A 20766-nucleotide genomic window follows, 5' to 3' on the forward strand; every position below is an offset into this window, starting at 1 on the left:
TTTTTTGTTTTTAAATCTTCTCAGTTAACCACCTGCTTACTGCTCCTAGTAGCTCTCACATCCTTCTAGATTTGTTGGAATAACAACTGGGGATTGAACTCTGGGCTTACACATGCTAGGCAAATTCTCTACCACTGAGCTATGTTCTCAGCCATCCTCCCCATCTTGGCTTTAATTCTTTGTAACTCGGGCTAGACTCAGATCTGTAATCCTCCTGCCTCAGATTCCTAACTAACTTTGTACTACACCACAGCACCTGGCTCTTCTAGATCTTAATAGACATGCAGAGAAACACACACACATTTATAAAAATGTAATGCTTTAGTTTATTTCACAACACTTGTCTTCTCTCCCAATAAGACAGACACAATGTAGGTTGGCATGACAGATCCTTCATCCTTAGGGGATGGCTGTTCAGTGTATGTGCATGTCTGACAGAACAACTCCCATAGGTCAATGGATGTGGACCATCATTTCACACCCCACCCAGTCCAGGGCACCAGGAGGTGAGCATCTGCATCTCTGTGAGCTTTGGTGTGTGGGCCTCTCTGCAGGCTTCTCCTTAGAGGTGACTCTGTGCCTGGTGTCATCCTGGACACCCAGAACAGGAGGAAGAGAGTGGTGGCTTTATAAATATTGGTGGTATGAATGGACAGTGCAAGGTCATCTCTGAAAATGTGACATCTCACTCTCACCCACAGTAGTGACTATACTGAGCGGGAATAGAATCACTCAGGGGACTGGAGAGATGGCTCGGTGGTTAAGAATACGGGCTGCTTCAGTACCTGGGTTCGATTCCCAGCACCCACATAGCAGCTCATAACCATCTGGATCATCAGTTCTAGGGGATCTGACACCCGACAGAAAACAGATGCACATTTTAAATATAATAAAATGTTTCAGCCAATGAACTTCTGGAAAACTACTCCCTGCAGCCCATGCCACTGAATTAAAAGCCCTCTACCATTTTCAGTGTCAAGTAGGTGACAAGCAGGCTGAGGTGACCTCCTCATATAGGGACAACCCCAGTTCTCAGAGCCCGAATCTAGTTGGAATCCCTGTCCTGCCCTTTTCAGTGGTGGTTCAAGGATGAGTATTTTTGGGGATCCTGAATTTGAAGTCAGCCTGGTCTACAGAGGGAGTCCAGGACAGCCACACCTGCCCTGCCTGCACACCTAAGCAGTGAGTATTGGTAGTGTTGTCTGTCTGAAGGGAAACATTGGCCTTCAGCCCTCTGCAGCAAACACAGTAAACATGGGTAAGGTGCCAAGGCATGGGCACCAGGAACTGTCTTCAGTCCATGGATTCCATCAGAATAGACCAGGTTCCAAAGTATTCTTAGTCTCTCAACTACAGAACAAAACCTTCTTCCCTTCCAGAGTTAACTTTGCATGGGGTTGGTTGGGATTTAGAACCTGGGAAGACTCAGCAGCAGGAGGAGGATAAAGGTGGGGTCTGTCACCTCTCTCCCTCCAGTGCATTCCTAGAGAGGAATGTGGAAGGAAGTGTTCCCTTCGCCTCACTCCACGGAACTCTAAACAAGTCCTCTTCTCCAGGCTTTCTCCCCACCCTACCTTCTTCCAGAAGGCTGTTTTCTGGCTTGTATCACCCTTAGAGTTTCATAATTCATCATGTTCTGGTCTCCCAGGAAAGCAGGTCACGGGACTAGAACAGGATCACCAAAGCTTTCCAGTTCATTCCTTTAGTGCCCCCCGAGGACCCAGGAAGGTGAAGGTCTATGCATTCATCACATCTTAGATGCTCCATCCTCCCAGCAGGTGGTCAGTGCAGTCAGTCACCACTGGAAGAGGCTGGAAGGGTTTCCTCAGCCTCTGACCTTGTCTCCATCCCCACTTAGCAGCCAGCTGTGGAAACTTAGTCCCTCTGTTTTCTGCATTGTTATAGAGGGACAGTGAGGTCCTCTCTGCCCAGGTATGGTTGGAAGATGGCTCAGAGTCTGTGCAGTTCAGTCTTCAATCTCTTCCAGGCACAGAAGTGCTGCTGTAGGATGGCAGAGTGAGCTGCCCAGTCAAGATTGACAGTCCACTAGCAATGGTCTCTCTACATCCACGACAGGCACCCCAGTTCTTAAAAATGTCAACAGCCTTTAGTGTGGACAGAGATTATGGATCCAGTTTAGATATCATGAAAAAAAGGGGAGGGGGCAACAGTGTATAAAAACAATAAATTAAATCAAAGGACAAGAGACATGATGGGATAGGCAGTCATTGCAGGGTCCTGGGCTTGATCCAAGAGGTTTGTGTGTGAGGTAGCTCAAAGGGTTGCATAGGCATGCCCTCTCATCTGGCCAGAAGTGCCCTCAGGCCTGAGGCTGTAGGGAGGAGGTGGTTCTGTGGGAGTTGGCTTCAGAACAACCTGCAGGGGGACAAGGGATACTGACTTTATTTAGGGTCTGGGTAAATAATGACAAATATTGTTGGAATAGCCTTCCCCATCCATTATCTTCCTCCCTCCCAATTCATTACCCCCCCCACACACCCCCCAATCTATTATTTCAATATGTTGGACACACAGCTATGAAACACATTAGGTATTTGGACCAACACCAAAAGACCCACCTGACTGTAGGCTGGTGGGGGATCCGAGGAAGTGACCCATATGTTCTCCAGGGGAGCAACGGAGGGCAACGATGGAGATGTCTGATGATCTGTTGTTCTGAAGTCATGCTGTAGTTCTCTACAATTGGGACAGAAGCACCTCACTAGACCGCAGATGCATAAGAGGGGTAGCATGACCAATAGGATGATGACCACGATCCTAGGGAGGTGGGGGATGGTGTTGTCAGAAGTGCCCAGGCCATGTTCCCTCGCCATACCTCCATCACCCACCCCCACTGTTTCATGTGGACCCAGCCCTCAGTGAAGATGCCCAGAAGCGGTGACCTTGGGCTTACTTGAAGGGTTCAGTTTTAGGATTCCAGGTTTCAGGACCCCAGACCTTTCTTTCTGGGCAGCAGTCCTTGTCACAACATGTGAATCCTTTGGGGCAGTTTCTAGTTAGGAAAAACAGGCATAAGGAGTTACTGATGGTATCAGAGTGTCAAACCAAAGGGTCCCTGCTTCCCTAGACACTTAGACCCTCAGGTTGCCAGGCACCCTTAGTGAGTGTGAACTACAGATCCATCCTGGGTTCACTGGGAAGAACTGGGGTCTGGACTTGGGACCTGAGTTCAGAGTTCATCAGGGCAGTATGCCATTGTGCCTCAGGCAGAATGGTCCTGATGGTGAACTTACATGGGAGGCAGCAGTGGGACATTGCTCATTTGACTCCCGCTCCCTGCCCCAGCTATGAAAGGTTGGGGATTAGCAGCAGTTACAGACCTGCAGATCCCATGGTTGGGTAAGGTGAGAGGGGCTAGGATTCCAGCAAAAGTGATATGAATTAGGTGTCTGTCCCCTTTTCCAGGGCAGAATCTCAGCACACACCCGTCCCCACTGCCTATACTGACAATTATTGACAAAGTCCCATACTTACAAGATGTCACATGTGTTTGCAGTCTGTGGAAGAAAAAGACAGAGGTCAGAGCTCAAAGCCTGGGAGTTGGGTCTCAGGTGTTAGAGTGCTTGTCCAGCATGGAGATAAATCAGGTAGGTGTGCAGAAATCAGGGGGTGCTGTCTATCATGACAGAATGCAAGAGGAGGCAGAACTATTCAAGGATACAGAGCCAGCTTGAGGCCAGTTTGGCATCAAGAAACTCTGTCTCAAAGAGAACTGAAGGCAAGTGTCTGCACAGACATTGTTCCAGACAGTGGGCCTCAGATTCTCCCTCCCTCCAACTACCATGTCCAAGGTCAACAACTCCAGCTTTCCTCTGCCTCTCCAAATGCTGGGGTTAAAGGCACAAATTACCAAGAAAGCTCCTTCACCCTTTGTTTGTTTGTTTATTTGTTTGTTTGTTTTTGCTTTCATTGAGACAGGCAAGTGTCTCATTGTGTTGCCCTAGCTAGCCTGGAATTCTGAGATCTACATGTCTCTGTCTTCAGACTGTTGGATAAAGATGTAAATCACTATACCTGGCTCCCCCCCCCCCACACACACAGTTGGAGACTGGCCTAGGAAGCCTCCTTTAGTGGACCCTTAGCTTCAGAGCCTCCCAGGAAGCAACATAAATTCCCCATTGCCTCTACCCCCATGATCCAGTGTCATAGGTAGAGACATCTTTGGGAGTTCACAAAACATACTCAGGTCCATTTCATCCTCAGATCCCTGCTGAGAACCCCTGCCCTATATCCTTCAGTATTTTGAGACACCCCCATACAGAATCCCATCCTGTTGATAGCAGTACTAAACTCTTAATTAGACCTCTCTTCCCCCAGGTATCAAGGTATTGCCCTATCTGGCTACTTCATTTAAAACCATTGCCAGGTGTGGTGGTGTATGCCTTTAATCTCAGGAGTCCACAATTTCTAGGGCAGCCAGAACTAGGCCCTCTCTCAACAAGTAAAAAACAGGAAGCCAGCTTTTGCTTTTCTAAAAGATCCTTACAATAACATTTCTTTTGCTAAGGAAAAGACAATAGGACAGGTGACAGTCACAGCTGGGATCATTCCCTCCCCACACTCACAGTTGCTCTGTTCTTTGGTGAGGATAGATATCTGTAAGCTAAAAACACAAGGGCCCCATGAACTCAGAACTCAGTCTCTCTCCCTCCCTCCCTGTTTCTCTCTGTCTCTCTCTGTGGCTCTCTCTGTCTCCCGCACCCAAAACTTCCAAATACCTGACTCTTGTCTTGGACCATACTTGTTTTTCAAGGATCGGTTTCTCTGTGGATCTCTGGCTGTTCTGGAATTGGCTCTGTAGACCAGCTTGGTCTAGAACTCAGATCACCTGCCTCTGCCTCTAGAGTGCTGGGATTAAAGATCTGAGCTGCTAAGCCGGGCATGGTGGCTCACGCTTTAATCCCAGCACTCGGGAGGCAGAGGCAGGNGGNNTTNTTTNTTTTTTTTTTTTTTNNTTTTTTTTGTGCTGGGATTAAAGGCGTGCGCCACCACACCCGGCCGCAGGCGGATTTCTGAGTTCGAGGCCAGCCTGGTCTACAAAGTGAGTTCCAGGACAGCCAGGGCTACACAGAGAAACCCTGTCTCGAAAAACAAAAACAAAAACAAAAAAAAAAGATCTGAGCTGCTAATACCACTGGGCTCCTATAATAACTGCATTTAAGCAGTGGTTAGGCTAGGCATGATGGACACTGCCTTTAATTCCAATGCTGGGGTACCAAAGCAGGTCTCTGTTGAATTCAAGGTCAGTATAATCTATATAGTGAGACCCTGTGTCAAAAAAAAAAAAAGTTGACAGGTTTGATAAACTGGACCAGGATTCTTCCCTGTCCCATCTTAACCACGTGGTCTGATCAGGATGGTTGGGAGCCTGAGGTTTAGTTAACATGGATTGATTAGATCTGATTGGGAGGATAGCACCTATATTTGTGGCTGCAGAGAGAGGTCAACAAAAGAGGCAGAGGTCCCAGAATGGAAGTGTCTTGATCCTGGGTTCACTCATGCATGGACTTGAATGAAGAACGACAGGTTCCAAACAGCCAGGGGACACTGTTCTGGGGAGCTGACTTGGGACTTCACTTACCCCCACCCGTCATAGCAGATTCTCAGCCAAGATTGTAAATTTAATCTCTGGGTTGAGGCCAGTCACAGAGCTCTAGGATAGCGAGGGCTACAGAAGCCCTGTCTCAAAATACTACAAACTAGCAAAAATACTGTATTAAACAAAGGCTTGTTCTAAGCACCTCTGAGGAAAACCTGCCAACCAAGACACTTCGAGTTTGCACATGAACAAGAGCTCAAATCCTGCCTCCCTGGGATCAAGGCCTGAGGAAGCCCAGCCCAGCAGCCAGGACTACTCAGAGATCAAATTCAAACTAACCAAAGAAGTGAGAACTTCCACTTTCCTGGTATACAAACAGATAAGTCCCAGGGAGGGACAATAAACTACACCCCAAGGTCACCAGACAAGGAGGAACAGGGAAGGAGAGACACGTAACCCAGACAAGCAAGACCTCAGGTTCCTCAACCTGACTCAGGGCTTAATAAGGCATGCTAAGACTAAAACGGGGGGTCAAAGATCCTATTCAGGGCTGTGGTTGGGGCCAGTTCCCAGTTAGCAACACAACCCTGCCAAGATGGGGGCCCAGGTTTCCCCAGGGTCTCCCTCTGAGGTCTCTACCCTCACTGTTCCCAAACACAACAGAATGGATGTTAAGGGATTTCCTGACAAGTAAAGGCCAGGATTGTGCTCTGAGGCGAGCCTCTACCCCATTGGGTCCTCCAAAAGTCACAGAAGTCTAGCTTACCTCGTTGGCGCTCACTCTTCGGAGACTGGAAATCAGGACAAAAATCAAGGTGAGCGTGCCCGGGACCCAGGTGTCCAGCATCTTGGCAAGGGGGCCACAGAGCTTCAGAGTGTAAGGACAGAGTGACAGGGCAGGACCTTTCCCACTTCTCTCCACCTATGGGGCCCAGCCTCAAGATAGGGGTGGAGTTAACATGGAGAAGTTGGGCGGGACCAGGACGTCAAGCAGAACAGGAGCTCAGGGAAGAGAAGTGGAGAGGAGCTGGCCTTGCTTGCCTGAGTTTGAGGAACTGGGAGGTGGGAGGTTAGAAGAGGTTGATTTGCCAGTCTCCTAAGTTGGACTGAGCAAAGCATTCTGGAAATCTCTCTGCTGGGCTGTGCTTAAATAGTCGTTAGAGCAGGGTGTGGTTAAACAACCATTAATCCACCTGGGAGGAGGCAAATTTCTGTGAGTTCAAAGCTAGTGTGATGTTATTAGTGAGAGCCCAGCCAGGGAGTAGCCTGGATTAAAAAAAAAAAAAGTCAGGTGGTGGCATCACAAGTCTTTAAGTCGAAGCACTCAGGAGACAGAGACAGGTGGATCACTGAGGCTAGCCTGGTCTACCTACCAAGAGTTCCAGGCTAGCCAAGACTACACAGAGAAACTCTATGGGGGTCGGGGGGCTGAAGAGTCTGGGAAGTTGACTCAGAGGTTAACAGCCGTTCCTTGGACCTGGATTCAGTTTCCAGCATCTATATACAAGATGACTCACAAGCATGTGAAACTCTTACTTCTAGACGATACTGTCACCCTCTTCTGAACTCTGATGGCATCAGACATACGCATGGTAGACATACATTTATGCAGGAAATACTCATACACATAAAAAGGAAATACATAAACCCTAAACAAAACCATACCAAAAAACCCAGTAAGGCCAGCCAGGTGATTTGGTGGGGAAATGTGCTATCCACCAACTCTGAAACCTGAATTTTGTTTTGCTTTTGGGACAGAGTCTCTCTACATAGTCCTGGAACTCACTATATAGAGCAGGCTATCCTGGAACTCACAGAGATCCCCCTGCCTCTGCCTTCAGAATACAGTGATTAAAGGCCTGTGCTCCCACATCCAGAAATTGATCTCTGGCTCGATCCTTCTGGATCACCTGGATTCTTCCACATAGTGGAAGGAGAAACTCAACTCCATGCACTTGCCTGCAAACACACACACACACACACACACATACACATACACACACACACAGAGAGAGAGAGAGAGAGAGAGAGAGAGAGAGAGAGAGAGAGAGAGACATAGAGAGAAAGAGACAGAGACAGAGAGACAGAGGGACAGAGAGAAAATGAATGAATGTAAATAAAATATCTGTTGTTATCATTTTAGTTTTCCAAAACAGGGTTTCTCTGTGTAGCTCTAGCTGTCCTAGAACTCACTTTGTGGACCAGGCTGTCCTTCAACTCAAGAGATCGACCACCCTCTGCATCCAGAGTACTGGGATTAAAAGTGTGTGCCTCCACCATCTGATACCAAATATCCTTTAAAATAAAAAATTTTAATTCAAGCAAAGCAGTGGTGACACATAGCTTTAATTCCAGATCTTGGAAGGCAGAAGCAGGCAGATCATTGAGTTCAAGGCCAGCCTGGTCTACAGAGTGAGTTCCAGGATGACTGAGGCTCCTCAGAGAAACCCTGTCTCAAAAAAATCAAAATAAATGAATAAACTTTGAGAGATGAGCTCACCACTGGAGGGTGCTGTACTTTCCCAGACACCAGAGAGGTAGCAAAGGGAGGGAGGCAGAGATTGTGGGAAAGGCAGGCCAAGGCACAAGAAGGACAGTGGGGTGTGTGTCAGATAAATGGTGCCATCCCTTTGTGCTTTGTCCAAGGGGGGAGGAAAAGACCCTGAACAGGGGAAGGAAAACTTTGGCACAGAATTCCCCACAGTACTGGGATATTAGTGTTCCCTCTATTTTCCAACTTTGTCTGTGTGTGTGGCAGAATGTTGGTACACTTCATTTTACAACTTTAGGGGGTGGGATGGTGGTACAGTTCCTTTCTGAATGAAGAAAAATTGAGACTCAGGACTGTGTCCACTGTAGCCAAAAGCCAATAGCTCTATATTGAGGTCAGCAGGCCAGGTGAGATTCATGGAAGAATGCAGGTGGTCAGAGTATGGCCACCAGGTGGCAGCATCGGACAGCGCCAAGGTGGGCACAGGGACCTGGGACTTGACCTAAGAGGCTCTGGGGCCGGTTGCAAGAAAGCAGGCCAGACAGATGGATCCATGTTGACTGTCAAGGGTGGAAGAGAGACATGTGGCAGCCAAGCTCTCGGAAAGGGCTCAATGAGTTCGTGGCTGGATCGCTGTCTGGTCTAAGAACACAGGAGGTCGCCCTTGGAAGCTCTGGTGTTAGTGTAAGGTGCATCTCATAGCTCCTGTTACCTGTCCACTCTAACTTGGCTCCTGGGAATCAGGCAGCTTCTTGGAGACTTCCCCTGACTTCTGGTTCCCCTTTTCCCTGTCATACTGAGTGAATTTCCAAGTCTCGCTTTTCCTGCCAGTCTCTGTTGTCCAATTTCAGTGTTTCACTGCCTTCAAAGGCACCCGTTTGGGCCCCTCTGTTTTCCTTCTGTTTTGCTCTATCATCCACCACCAGTGGAAGAAGTCTGTTTTGGTTTTGCCCCCATTTCCTTGACTGCTTTGGTCCCTGCACTCCTGTGGGTCAGGGACCCTAGCTTGCTCACTGTCCTCCAAGGAATTGGCCTCTGGTCTCTCTCCCCCTTTCTGCCTCTGTTTCTCATTATTCCTTGGCCCCTTCTAGCGCTTAGCAACAGAACCTTCCAGAGCCAAGCCAAGTGCAATTGGGATGTGGCCCCTGAGAATCCCCTCTCTACTTGCAATCTCTGGTGACAGAGTCTAAGGAGAGAAAATGGGGTAGGAGGTTAGTATGCCTCTTGCTAACCCTCCTGTAGATAGTATTGGAGACTGAATGAAGCCCGCTGCCCCCTGCTGAGGTGGACCCTGCTTGGGACAGTGCTGAAACTTCCCAACAACACTCACACTTGTGACTCTTGATTGAGTGAAATTGTTGTTAACTTGGACTTCTGGCCTTCCTGCCTCGGCCCAAGTCCCACTGTCTCTGTCGCCATCCTGAGATATACATCTATAACCCTTTACACCCCGCTGCTGGTCACCCTGTCCAGGCTGGTCTGGGTCTCCTCTGTAATTATGTCTCAGGAAAGATGAGANTCTCAGGCACACTCAGTAGTTGAGAAGAGGGATGGGGATGGCTGGGCTGGGGAACTGAATGGAAGTAGCTCGTACCTGTGGGCCTGATGGGCAGAATGGGGCTGATGTTATTTCNTTTGAGTTTCTGGCATCCATCTAACCCANATGTAGTGTTGCCAGAAGATGCCTGTGGATTCAGGGGTGGGATTAAAGTTGTATTTAGATAATACTAATGTTTACTTGTGTGATGGTTTGTGTGTGCTTGGCCAGGAGAGTGGCACTATTGGAAGGGGTGGCCATGTTGGAGTAAGTGTGTTACTGTGGTCGTGAACTTTGAGACCCTCATCCTAGCTGCCTAGAAGCCAGTATTCTGTTAGCTGCCTTCAGAAGAAGATGTAGAAATCTCAGCTTCTGGACCATCCCTGCCTGGATTCCACCATGTTCCTGGCTTGATCAAACTGGACTGAACCTGCGAATCTGTAAGCCAACCCCAATTAAATGTTGTCCAGATAAGAGTTGCCTTGGTCATGGTGTCTGTTCACAGCAGTAAAACCTTAACTAAGACAGAAGTTGGTACCAGGAGTACGGTAATGTTATGATAAAACCCTAACTAAGACAGAAGTTGGTACCAGGAGTACGGTAATGTTATGATAAAACCCTAACTAAGACGGAAGTTGGTACCAGGAGTGGGGTAATGCTATGATAGGACTGAGCATGCTTTTGTTTGAAAGAATGTGGGTTTTGGGACTTTGGATTTGGAAAGCAGTGGGGATGCTTTAAATGGGGCTGAATGGGCCATCCTAGTAGGAATATGGAAGACTTTGTTTCTGTGAATGATTTGAATTGTACAGACCTAGACCAAGATTTTTCTTTTCTTTTCTTTTCTTTTTTAAAGATTTATTTTATTTATATGAGTACACTGTAGCTATCTTCAGATGCACCAGAAATGGAAATCAGATGCCATTACAGATGGTTGTGAGCCACCATGTGGTTGCTGGGAATTGAACTCAGAACCTCTGTAACAGCAGCCAGTGTTCTTAACCCCTGAGCCACCTCTCCAGCCTGGCCCAAGAGGTTTCTGTGAAGAATTTAAATATGTGATATTTTAGTGAAGAATGCAGCTACTACTTTTTGCCCTGTCTGAAGAGTCTGCCCAAGGCTATGGTAAAGAGACTCAGATTAATTACATTGACAAAGGAAGTCTCAAACAAGTCCAGCAGAGACTTTAGTGTCTGGTGTAGTTTCCTGAAGAGCATTTTGAACGAGCATAACAAGTTGAGAAAGGAAATGTATAAAATATATGGTTCAAATATTAAAGAGGCACCAGGAAGAGAAATGGACCTGAATCCTATGTTCTGGGAGATAACAGATCAAGGGAGTTGTGGGCAAGATCCTACGCAGCTAAATTTAGATCCAGGCATGGTGATACATACCTTTAACCCCAGGAGACAAAGCCAAACAGATCTCTGAGTTCAAGGCCAGACTGGGACAAAGCAAGTTCTAGGTGAAGAAAAGCTTAAACCCAGGGATGCTGGTACACATCTTTAATCCCAGAATTGCAGGAGACAGAGGCATCTTATTTCAAGGTCAATCTACAGAGCAAGTTCCAGGAAAGCCAAGCTTAGGCAGAGAGGAAGTTTGGAAACAGAAAGCTGGTAATAGAATAAGGGGAGCCATGTTCCAGCCCCAGCAAGCAGCAGAACTGAGCAGCTTCCGCCATGTGGCTCTGGTTTTAGAGTGAAAAATAGAAGGGACTTCTGGGACCACTGATGTTGGTTAGCTGGAGATAAGATATAACTGTGATTAAGAAGAAATCAGCATCACTGAGGGAGGCAATATGTTTCCTGAGAATACAAAGGAGCTGTGTTCCAGAGTTAGTTAAGGTTGTACCTCATGCTGTAGCTGGACTTGGTAAATGTGTAAGAGTCACTCAGGTGATACTGGTTTTGAAACCATGCAGGGATCATGAAGAGCTTGGCACTCTGGAGGCCATGGAAGGCCATTGGTAAATGTGCAGCCTCTGTTCTAGTTGATGGCCCAGGACGGAAGTGTCTTGCAAAGGAATTGAGGCTTGGCACCATGAAGAGAGACTATGAGAGACTCTTAGTGAAGCCTAGTTGGAGTGGACCACCCCAGAATATTGGAGATGCCAGTACCATGGGATGATCACCAAGAACAGCAGCACCAGTGGAGTGGATCAACCTGAGCTTACTTAGAGTGCTACAGAGGGCAGAGCTGGAGAAGTGATGCCAGCCCTTTGGAGGAGCCCAGAAGATCATGTGTGGATCCCAGACATTGTAAGGAGAAGCTGCTACATTCAAGCTGGTTTGGCGACTCCAAGATTTTCAAGATTCCAGAGCCATAGGATATTTCCTGAAGTGTCCTGCTAACAGGGAATGGAACCAGACCAGAAAAAGAAGCTGTGGAAGTCAAAAAAGATGAGAAAGGAGTTGGAGATCTGAAAAGTGCTTTGACATAAGACATGGTGATGCACTTTTGGAATTTGCCCAGGTGGTTTCCTGTGGTAATTCTGGGATTACTGTTAAGTGATTGGATGGATGTCAGAGAAGATGATGAACTTTGGACTTTTAACATTGTTGATACTGCTATTAACAATGAATACTTTGTAAGTAGGAATAAATGTAATTTTTAATTATGTTATGGCTGGATATGGCCCCCATAGAATCATACATTTGAATAAGCCTATGGGGGCCAGGGAGTGGAATGTGATGGCTTGTATGCATTTGGCTCTGGGAGTGGCACTATTGGAAGGTATGACCTGATTGGAGTAGGTGTGTCACTGTGAATGTAGTCTTGAGACCCTCATCCTAGCTGCCTGGAAGCCAGCATTCTGCTTACAACGTTCAGATGAAGATGCAGAACTCTCAACTTCTCCTGTACCATGCCTACCTGGATACCACCATGATTCTACCTTGATGATACCGGACTGAACCTCTGAACCTGTAAGCCAGCCCCAATTAAATGTTGTCCTTATAAGAGCTGCCATGGTCATGGTATCTGTTCACAGCAGTAAAACCCTAACTAAGAAAACTTGTTATGTGAAATTCAAAATTAATTACCTTTTTTTTTTGAGACAGGGTTTCTCTGTGTAGCCCTGGCTGTCCTGAAACTCACTCAAGAGTCCAGGCTGGCCTCGAACTAAGAGATCTGCCTGCCTCTGCCTCCTGAATTCTGGGATTATCGGCCATCACCTTGCCACTAAATAAAACCTCGAAATATAACCAACATAACCAATAAGTGTTAAAATAGGTTATGTGAAATTCCAAGTGTCTCACATTTTCCTTGGTGTGTTTGGCTCTGCTCACATTTAAAATGTCACAGGAATAGACATTGGGGAACAGCTGCTCCCCACTTTGCCCTGTAACTTCTGAAAGAAGAAAGTGTGGTACCTACACTTGACTCAGCAAGCAGAGTCCACAGGGTCCCCAGAGGTTGCCTCTAGCCTCCCAGGTTTTTCTCCAAGATACCAAATTGTCCCTCAGTGTCCCTATCTGCACATAGGGTAGGGATAAGACTGGAAGCTTAAAAATCTGTGGCCCAAGGCCCTTGCCAGCATTTATTAGTACTGAGGGTCAGCATTCCTGTAGGCAATGTCAGATATGGAGCTGAGTGCAAGAGCTACTCTTTCTCTGTGTAGCCCTGGCTGTCCTAGACCTTGCTTTAATCAGAGACCCACCTGCTTCTGCCTCCTGAGTGCTAGGATCAAAGGTGTGTGCCACGACTGCCCGGCAGAAGATCTGCTGTTATTCAGAGAGACAAAAGCCCCACTCTACAACTGCACCCCCACCCCATCCAGTGAGCTAGCCATGAGAGGGTGTCATGTGCATGCATGCATGGATATCCTGTTGCATGCTGGGAAGCAGAGGCAGGAAGACCCAGAGAACTTCTAAAGTCTTTGTGGCCACTCCAGATTGCACACCAAATTCCAGCCTGGGACTCCTAACAGTGACAAAGTCCCCGTGCCTTCTGCACATCCACTCTTCTTTGCTGAAGGAGGAGTTGATTGTCTGTGGTCCCTCATAGGGTCTGGCTTTAAGGACCTGGAGGTCAGCTGGTCACCCACGGCTTCTCCCAGAAGGCATCTGGAGTCCAGAGTCCAGGAAGGCCAACTCACAGAGAACAGAGGGCAGATATGTGAGCAGTCAAAGTACCCCTATACAGAAATAACAATTATTATAATGGTAACAAAACAATTTTTGAAAATATTAATGTTGGGTCTGGAGAGATGGCCCAGTGGGTAGAAGCACCAACTGCTCTTCTAGGGTCCTGAGTTCAATTCCCAGCAACCACAAGGTAGCTTTCAACCATCTGTAATGGGCATCCAATGTTGTCTTCTGTTGTGTCTGAGGACAGTGTACCCACATATATGAAACAATTATGTTCGGAGAGGTACAGGAGCAAGCAGGGCAGAAAACAAAACAAAAGAAAACAAAACCAAAAAACTATTAATGTCTAAAGTCAGTATAGTCACAGGAAGTCACATGATTGGTCAACAAGCCAGCAGGTGACAGGACACACCTTTAAATGCCTATAATTCTACTATTCAGTCTGACAGGGCAGGATTGAGAATTCTACATAAAGAATCTGTACCTGGAGTATTCAGGGACAGCATAGATTGCTTAGGGGGAAGCGCTTCCGGAACAAAGGTGGGGGCCTGAGTGTGATTCCCAGCACCCACGTAACAAGCTGATCGTGGTCACATAAGTTGATTAGCCCAGTGCTGGTGGGTGGATCCCAGAGACTCCCTGTCCAGGAAGCTCATCTAAAATGGTGAATCTTGGGTTCAATAAGATGCTCTGTCTCAAAAATACTTAAATAAATAAATAAATAAATAAATAAATGAATAAATAAAGCTACATGGAAGAGACTAGGGCATCTCCACAGCCCTCTGACCTCCACATGGAAGCTTGAGTAAACACACACATGCATAGCACACATGTGCACTGTCCCAGCTTCACAGCTGTGATCATTATCCTGACAGAAGCTCCTTGGAGGACAGAGGAGTTCATCCTACTTACAGCTAAGCTTAGAGTTCATCCTGCAGGGAGGTCACAGTAGCAGGGGCTCTGAAGCAGCCGCTCCCATTCGCAGCCAACAGCACAGAGAAAGGATTGCAGGTATAGAACAGAAGGTTCACAGACTTGCTGCTCAGTCCATGGGGCTGGCTGCCTGAGCATCCCCATCTGGTTCCTGGGTAATTCTGGACAGCTGCTGGCCTTCAGTCAACCTTTGAAGCCAGATGAAGCTGGTTCTAGTATCACTGAAGGAACCAGAAGAGGCAGCAACAGGGTAGATGAACTGACCAGAGAGAGTGAAGGGCAAGAAAATAAAAGACAAAGCTTGCTTCTTTCATCTCTTATATGTGGGCTAAGAGAAGGTGCCACTCACATTAGGGTGGGCCTTCACCCTCCAGTCAATACAAGAGAACTCCCATAGTGCCTTCCACAGGCTACCATGATGTAAACCATCTTCATTGAGGCTCTTCCCTATGATCCCAGGCTTTATCAAGTTGACAGAACTAACAAACAAACAAACAAAATATATATATACAACACCCACAAATACAACACACCCCCCCCACACACACACCACTACTTATATAAAACACACAGACAACACATACATAAATACAAAATACACACATTCACACATAGTCTCAATCTCCATTTGTCCAGCTTCTTCAACAGGTTACACTGTTTTGTGGTGGCTGATGGTTACAAGTTGTGCAAAGTATCAAAATCAGGAAAGGACATGGGTACAAGCAGGCTATAAGTCTACCTATTTTATGTCATATAGATCTCTCCCTACACACATCCTTTCTTTTTTATATTTGTGTGAGTTGTGTTTGTTCCTTTGTTTGAGGAAGGGTCTCACTATGTAGCCCTGGCTGGCCTGGAAAACTATGTCAACCAGGATGGCCTTGAACTCACAGAGCTCTACCTGCCTCCTCTTCCTAAGTGCTGGAATTAAATGGATGTGCCACCATACCAGGTTCACATCTAGACACTCATGTAACCACTGCAGCAATGAAAATGCCTGATGACAGGATGGTTCAGCATACAGAGCAAGTTCCAGGACAGCTAGGGCTACACATGCACACACACACACACACACACACACACACACACACACACACACACACACACATTAAAAGCGGTCAGACTTCCTCAAAGCTCTTTTTGATACACACCCTGCCTAGTAGCACCCACTTCTGCACCTCTTAGTAATGTCTCCATTTCTGTCTCTTGGGGAAGACCGAAGCCCAGTTCTCCCAGTTGTCTAGATAATGAGGCAAGGCCATATTCTACCCATGTTGCTGTGGAATGGGGAGAAGTCAGCATTCCCTAGGGATGAAGGAAAGGAAGACAGGATTTGATGGTCCACTAGAACAGGAAAGCACTGTATTACAGAAGGATAAAGTGCATGGCCGACTCCTAGGATCTTCAGCTCAGGTGTGTCAGGGATTTTCAGTGTGAGCTGATTGCATTGGCCTTTTCCAGATTTCCTTGAATGGGGAATGTTCCCACTAGCCCTTTATAGGAGTCAGAGTTCTCTAGACGAACAGAAATGATATAATAATTCTGTATGTATGTATGTATATATATATATATATATATATATGTGTGTGTGTGTGTGTGTATATATACACATATATACACACACACATAAAAGGGATTTATTGGAATGGCTTCCAGGCTGCAGTTTGGCTAAGCTAACAATGGCTGTCTACCAATGGCGACTCCAAGAATCTAGCAATCAGTCAATCCACAAGGCTGGATGTCTCCACGGTCTTCACTATGCATGAAAATCCTGAAGAAGTAAAATCTAATGTCAATAAGGAATGGATTTTCTCAGATTTAAGATGTATCTTACTGCCTCAAAAGATCTCTGTTAAGGGTAGGTCTTTCTGCCTTAATTGATTTAAGAAAAAAAATCCTTCACATGTGTACCCAGCCCATTGAATTTTAATCAATCCCAGAGGTAGTCAAGTTGCCACTCAAGAACCATCACTATACAATGGTGATGGCATGAGGTGGGATGGGAATGTACTTTGAGATGTGCTGTTTTGGGTGTTCTTTTAGGTCCCTAAATGGTTTACTTATTTTTATTTCATGTGGATTCTATGTTTTACCCATATGTACATCTGTGCATCACATTACTTGGGACTGGTGCAGAGAATCAAACTGCAGACCTGGGCAAGAGCAACAGGTTCTCTTATCCACTGAGCCATCTTTTCAGCTAGATATAGTCCTTTCTTGTCTTCTCAGGTATATCCAGGAGTTTGTGCTCTTGCTTTTTCCTCCTCCTCCTCCTTTTCAAATTTTTTATTTATTTTATTTATAGGTGTACATTGCCACTCTCTTCAGACACATCAGAAGAGAGCATTGGATCCCATCACAGATGGTTGAGCCACCATGTGGTTTGCTGGGACTTGAACTCAGGACCTCTGGAAGAGCAGTCAGTGCTCTTAACCTCTGAGCAACTCTCCAATCCCATTTTCTCACTTTTGCAGCTCTCTAAATTGCTCCCTGGAAGCTCAGGATGAGACCTTATTTGTGATAAGTTATCTGTTGTGTGAACCTGTTATTGGGGATCCAGGAACACACATGTACTTTTCTTAGATAGAGAATCAAAGTAAGAATACCACCAAAGACCACCTTGGTGAGCCAATTAATTTTATTGTGATTACTTACAAAATATGGGGGAGGGTGATTTATAGAAGCATGAATGTCTCAAGGACAGCTGCATTACCAAAAGTCCACCCCAACACTGTAATGGCTTACAAAGCCTAGAAACCTATAGCCCAGTGTACATCATGTGTACAGCTCAACTTGTTAGAGAGTCTCTGTCTGAGAGTTCAGCTGCTAGACTAAGCCTCTTTAGGTAGCTTTGCTGTCTGAAAGCAACTTTCAGTTGTCCTTACTGCTTATCTATGCTTAAGGAGGAAGAGACCAGAGAATCCTGTCTGTTTCAGGTACTTCCTGAAGCCTTTGCGTTGTTTGCTTCCCTGCATAGAAATTTCTCTATCTTAAGGAGCTTCCAAGCTGAGATTTAACTTGAAGGAAATTGCCACACAACACAGTCCTGGTACTAAGTCATTAACGTAAGGATCTGGTTGGGGTTGAGTCCTTTCTCCCCCAAAAATGTCCTCATCAGACAGATTTTGCAAAGCAAAGGTAGAGGTCTAGAGGACAGATCCCAGCTCAAGGACACCAAGCATTACTGGCCTCCACTCCCAGAGCCTCTGAAAGGAGCAACCTGGCCAATATTTTTATGTCACACCTCTGGTGCTCAGAACTGAGAAAGAACACCTTTTGATAAGGATTCTGGGTTTCTGAGGCCATTCTCTGAGGCCTTTGCAAAAGCTGCCCATTGATCTTTGCATGCCACATTCTACTTCTCCTCTTCTACAGTTAGCTCAATGTTACTTCCTCAAAGAGCATCTGACCTCCTTCTCTAAGCAGTCTCAGCCCCACCCCATCCTGGGGTGGAGCTCTCTAGAGTCACCTGTTTTGGTTTTGTGTCCCATGCACTAGAAGCCGACTCCCTCAGTGTGTGTGTGTGTGTGTGTGTGTGTTTCACAGGGACAGGAATGGTATCTTTTTGAGGTAGCTCCTACCCTCCAACCACCATGGCTTCCTTACAGTATTTTTGGAGGGGCTCACTGAGAACTGACTGAAGAATGGAAGGAGGGAGGAAGAAGAAGGAGAAGGAGAAAGTGCAGTGAAAGGGGAAAGGAGCCCCAGGCTAGTTAGAAACTCCTGACTCAGCATGAATGATCTGAACATCTGTCCGACAAGATTATCAACAGTGATAAGAGCTGGGGCACTTGGGGGCTGGGGGGGGGGTTCTGAGAAGAAAGTCAACATGTGATAAAGACCTTCTGTGGCATTTTACAACCCAGAGACTGCAGGAAACTGGTACATGGATGGACTTTTTCGGTACCAAATGTTCACTTTTCTGCCCTACAAATCCTTTAAGCTTTGCCTCGCACTGTGTCTTCCCTTCTGCAGGGAAACTGCTGCCCTTCATGTTCTGATCCATGACCATCTGCTCCTAATAAAGGATGGAGTCCCGCCCCCTTTCTTTTATTTCTATGTTGTTTCTACCAATCCCCTCCTCTCACCTGGGGACCAAAGTTACAGAGGGTACCAGATGTTTCCAAAACCATTTTCCCCAAGACATTTCTGGCTTTTCTATTGAGCTGCCCATGGCTGCTGTGGTCCACAAGAAGTCATTCACCAAGGTATGATACCCACCATGGACTGGGCATACCTAGTCATGACTCTGGACTTCCTTGTGACAGTGGCAGGTTCCTCCTTGAGGGAACTTGTGTGCAGAGTGGACACAGTGCATGAACACACATGACAGCACAAAGCAAGGCAATTTCATGGTGGGATGGGGCTCCTCTCTCTGCAGCATCAGAGATGTCTCTCAGACAGGGGGAAACTGGAGCCTGGATGATGAGAAAAGCCCTCTGGGTAGGCCCTGTGGTGATAAGGAGTGAGTTCAAGCTTCATGAAAAGATCAAATCCCCTGAGGCAGGCTCTGACCAGGGACACTTAAAGTTGAGAAAGAAGCAAGACTGAGGCTGGAAGGGAGAGACCTCATCTGAAGTCCTGCTTGCTATAGGCAGAAATGTGAAGCATGCCCCAAGCCTCCACAACACAGAAAGGGAGTGAGCTCTGTATCTATGCTAAGGAAGGATTGCCCTGGAGCTAGGAATCAGCTCAGTTGTACTTGCTTCGCACATTTGAGGCCCGAGGCTCAGTCCCCAGCAGTGTGTTTGTGGGGGTGGGAGGAGTGGATAGCCAGGCTTGATGGGCCATACTTGTAATCCCAACACTCAGGGAATTGAGACAGGAGGGTTTCTATGAGTTTAGTGCTATCCTAGGTTATACAGTAAATTCTAGGTTAGTCTGTGTGTGCTACCATTGTTGAGATCCTGTCTCAAATTTTTAAAGAGAAGACCAGGCTTAGTGTATGGCATAGCCATACAGGGGGCAGCGTGGAGATCACAGCAGACGCAGAAGTCTGCAGAGTCCTAAGCATAGCTTAGAGGCAGACAATTCTCACCATAACCTGGAGCAGCCTGCTTTGGACTGTGACCCTGAAATAGGGAGAGGTGGATGTGGGTCAGATTTGGGTACCACTAAGAAGGATAAGAGAATGAGGAAAAAGAAACCAGAAAACACCTCTGGTTTTGTTTGTTTTTAACCTGAACAGCTAGGTTTTTGATGGTCCATCTCCCTTGAGAGGACACCAGGAAGGATGCACTGAGGAAGGGCAAGAAGCCAGAGCTCACATTTGGCCTTGAGGTCCTCCAGAGGTTCCAAGGGGCAGAGCTGTGTGGTAAAGTATGTCTAGAGTTCTACAGGAAAGTCTCGGCCAGGGATAAAGATCCCAGATTCAACAACAACAAAAAGCACACAGTCTGTGAAGCTGATATGGGAGGAACTTAGAGATATAAGCTGATGTTAAAGGCATTACTCAACTTGCTTAGGAAATAGACGTACAATTTGACTCAGGAGCACACGAGGAAAATCTGTAAAGTAACCGGGCTCCTTAGAAACTCTATTGACAAAGAATTGGTATGTTTAACATAATAAGTTTAGTCTCTGAGTGGAAATATAAGCTAATGGTGATTTCAGTGAAAAAGGGATGCAGAGAAGCAGATAGAGAGGCAGGGCCACCAACCTTTCCTTGGGATGAAGGTTGAGTACATTAAGGGGTAGCAGGGGTCAGGGAAAGCTGGGAAGTGGTGGTACACAGCCTAGATCCCAGCACTCAAGAGGAAGGCAGGTGGATTTCTTGAGTTTGAGGCCAGCCTGGTCTTCCAGGACAGCCAGGGCTACACACAGAGAGAAAGAATATCTAGAGGAGGTGGGGCAGAGGCGTGCAGGTATACATAGGCAGTTACCAGGAAGTCACAGCTATCTTTTTATGGTTTGACTGGGAACAAGGGAGGTTATTTTCCATACCTAGCATATTGTTTCCACAGACCAGACTGGCCAGGCTGTGACCAAAGAATTATGTATAGCTAGGGTAATATCCGGTATAGCCTGACTCAATTCCTCATGACCGACCGGAGGCTATTACCCAACAATTTCTATTTAGGGCTGGTTTCCTTTTGTGTATTAACGAGAACTAGTCACCTGGCCTAACTGTTTTCCTTTATTATCCCTTATCTCTAAG

At 46.6% G+C, this 20766-nt stretch overlaps 1 protein-coding gene across 1 annotated transcript; it reads right to left on the minus strand.

The window, feature by feature from the left end:
- Positions 1–306: 306 nt before the first annotated feature.
- Tmem92 (transmembrane protein 92) lies at positions 307–6682 on the minus strand. The gene is made up of 5 exons (XM_021178255.1): positions 6327–6682; positions 3496–3518; positions 2915–3013; positions 2580–2778; positions 307–2376 (listed from the first exon to the last, which is right to left on the minus strand). The coding sequence occupies exons 1-5, from the start codon at positions 6405–6407 to the stop codon at positions 2275–2277; spliced, it is 504 nt and encodes a 167-aa protein (XP_021033914.1). The 5' UTR covers positions 6408–6682; the 3' UTR covers positions 307–2274.
- Between the last annotated feature and the right edge of the window lie 14084 nt (positions 6683–20766).

The sequence above is a fragment of the Mus caroli genome, chromosome 11 (assembly GCF_900094665.2).
Source record: "Mus caroli chromosome 11, CAROLI_EIJ_v1.1, whole genome shotgun sequence".
NCBI classification, from domain to species: domain Eukaryota; kingdom Metazoa; phylum Chordata; class Mammalia; order Rodentia; family Muridae; genus Mus; species Mus caroli.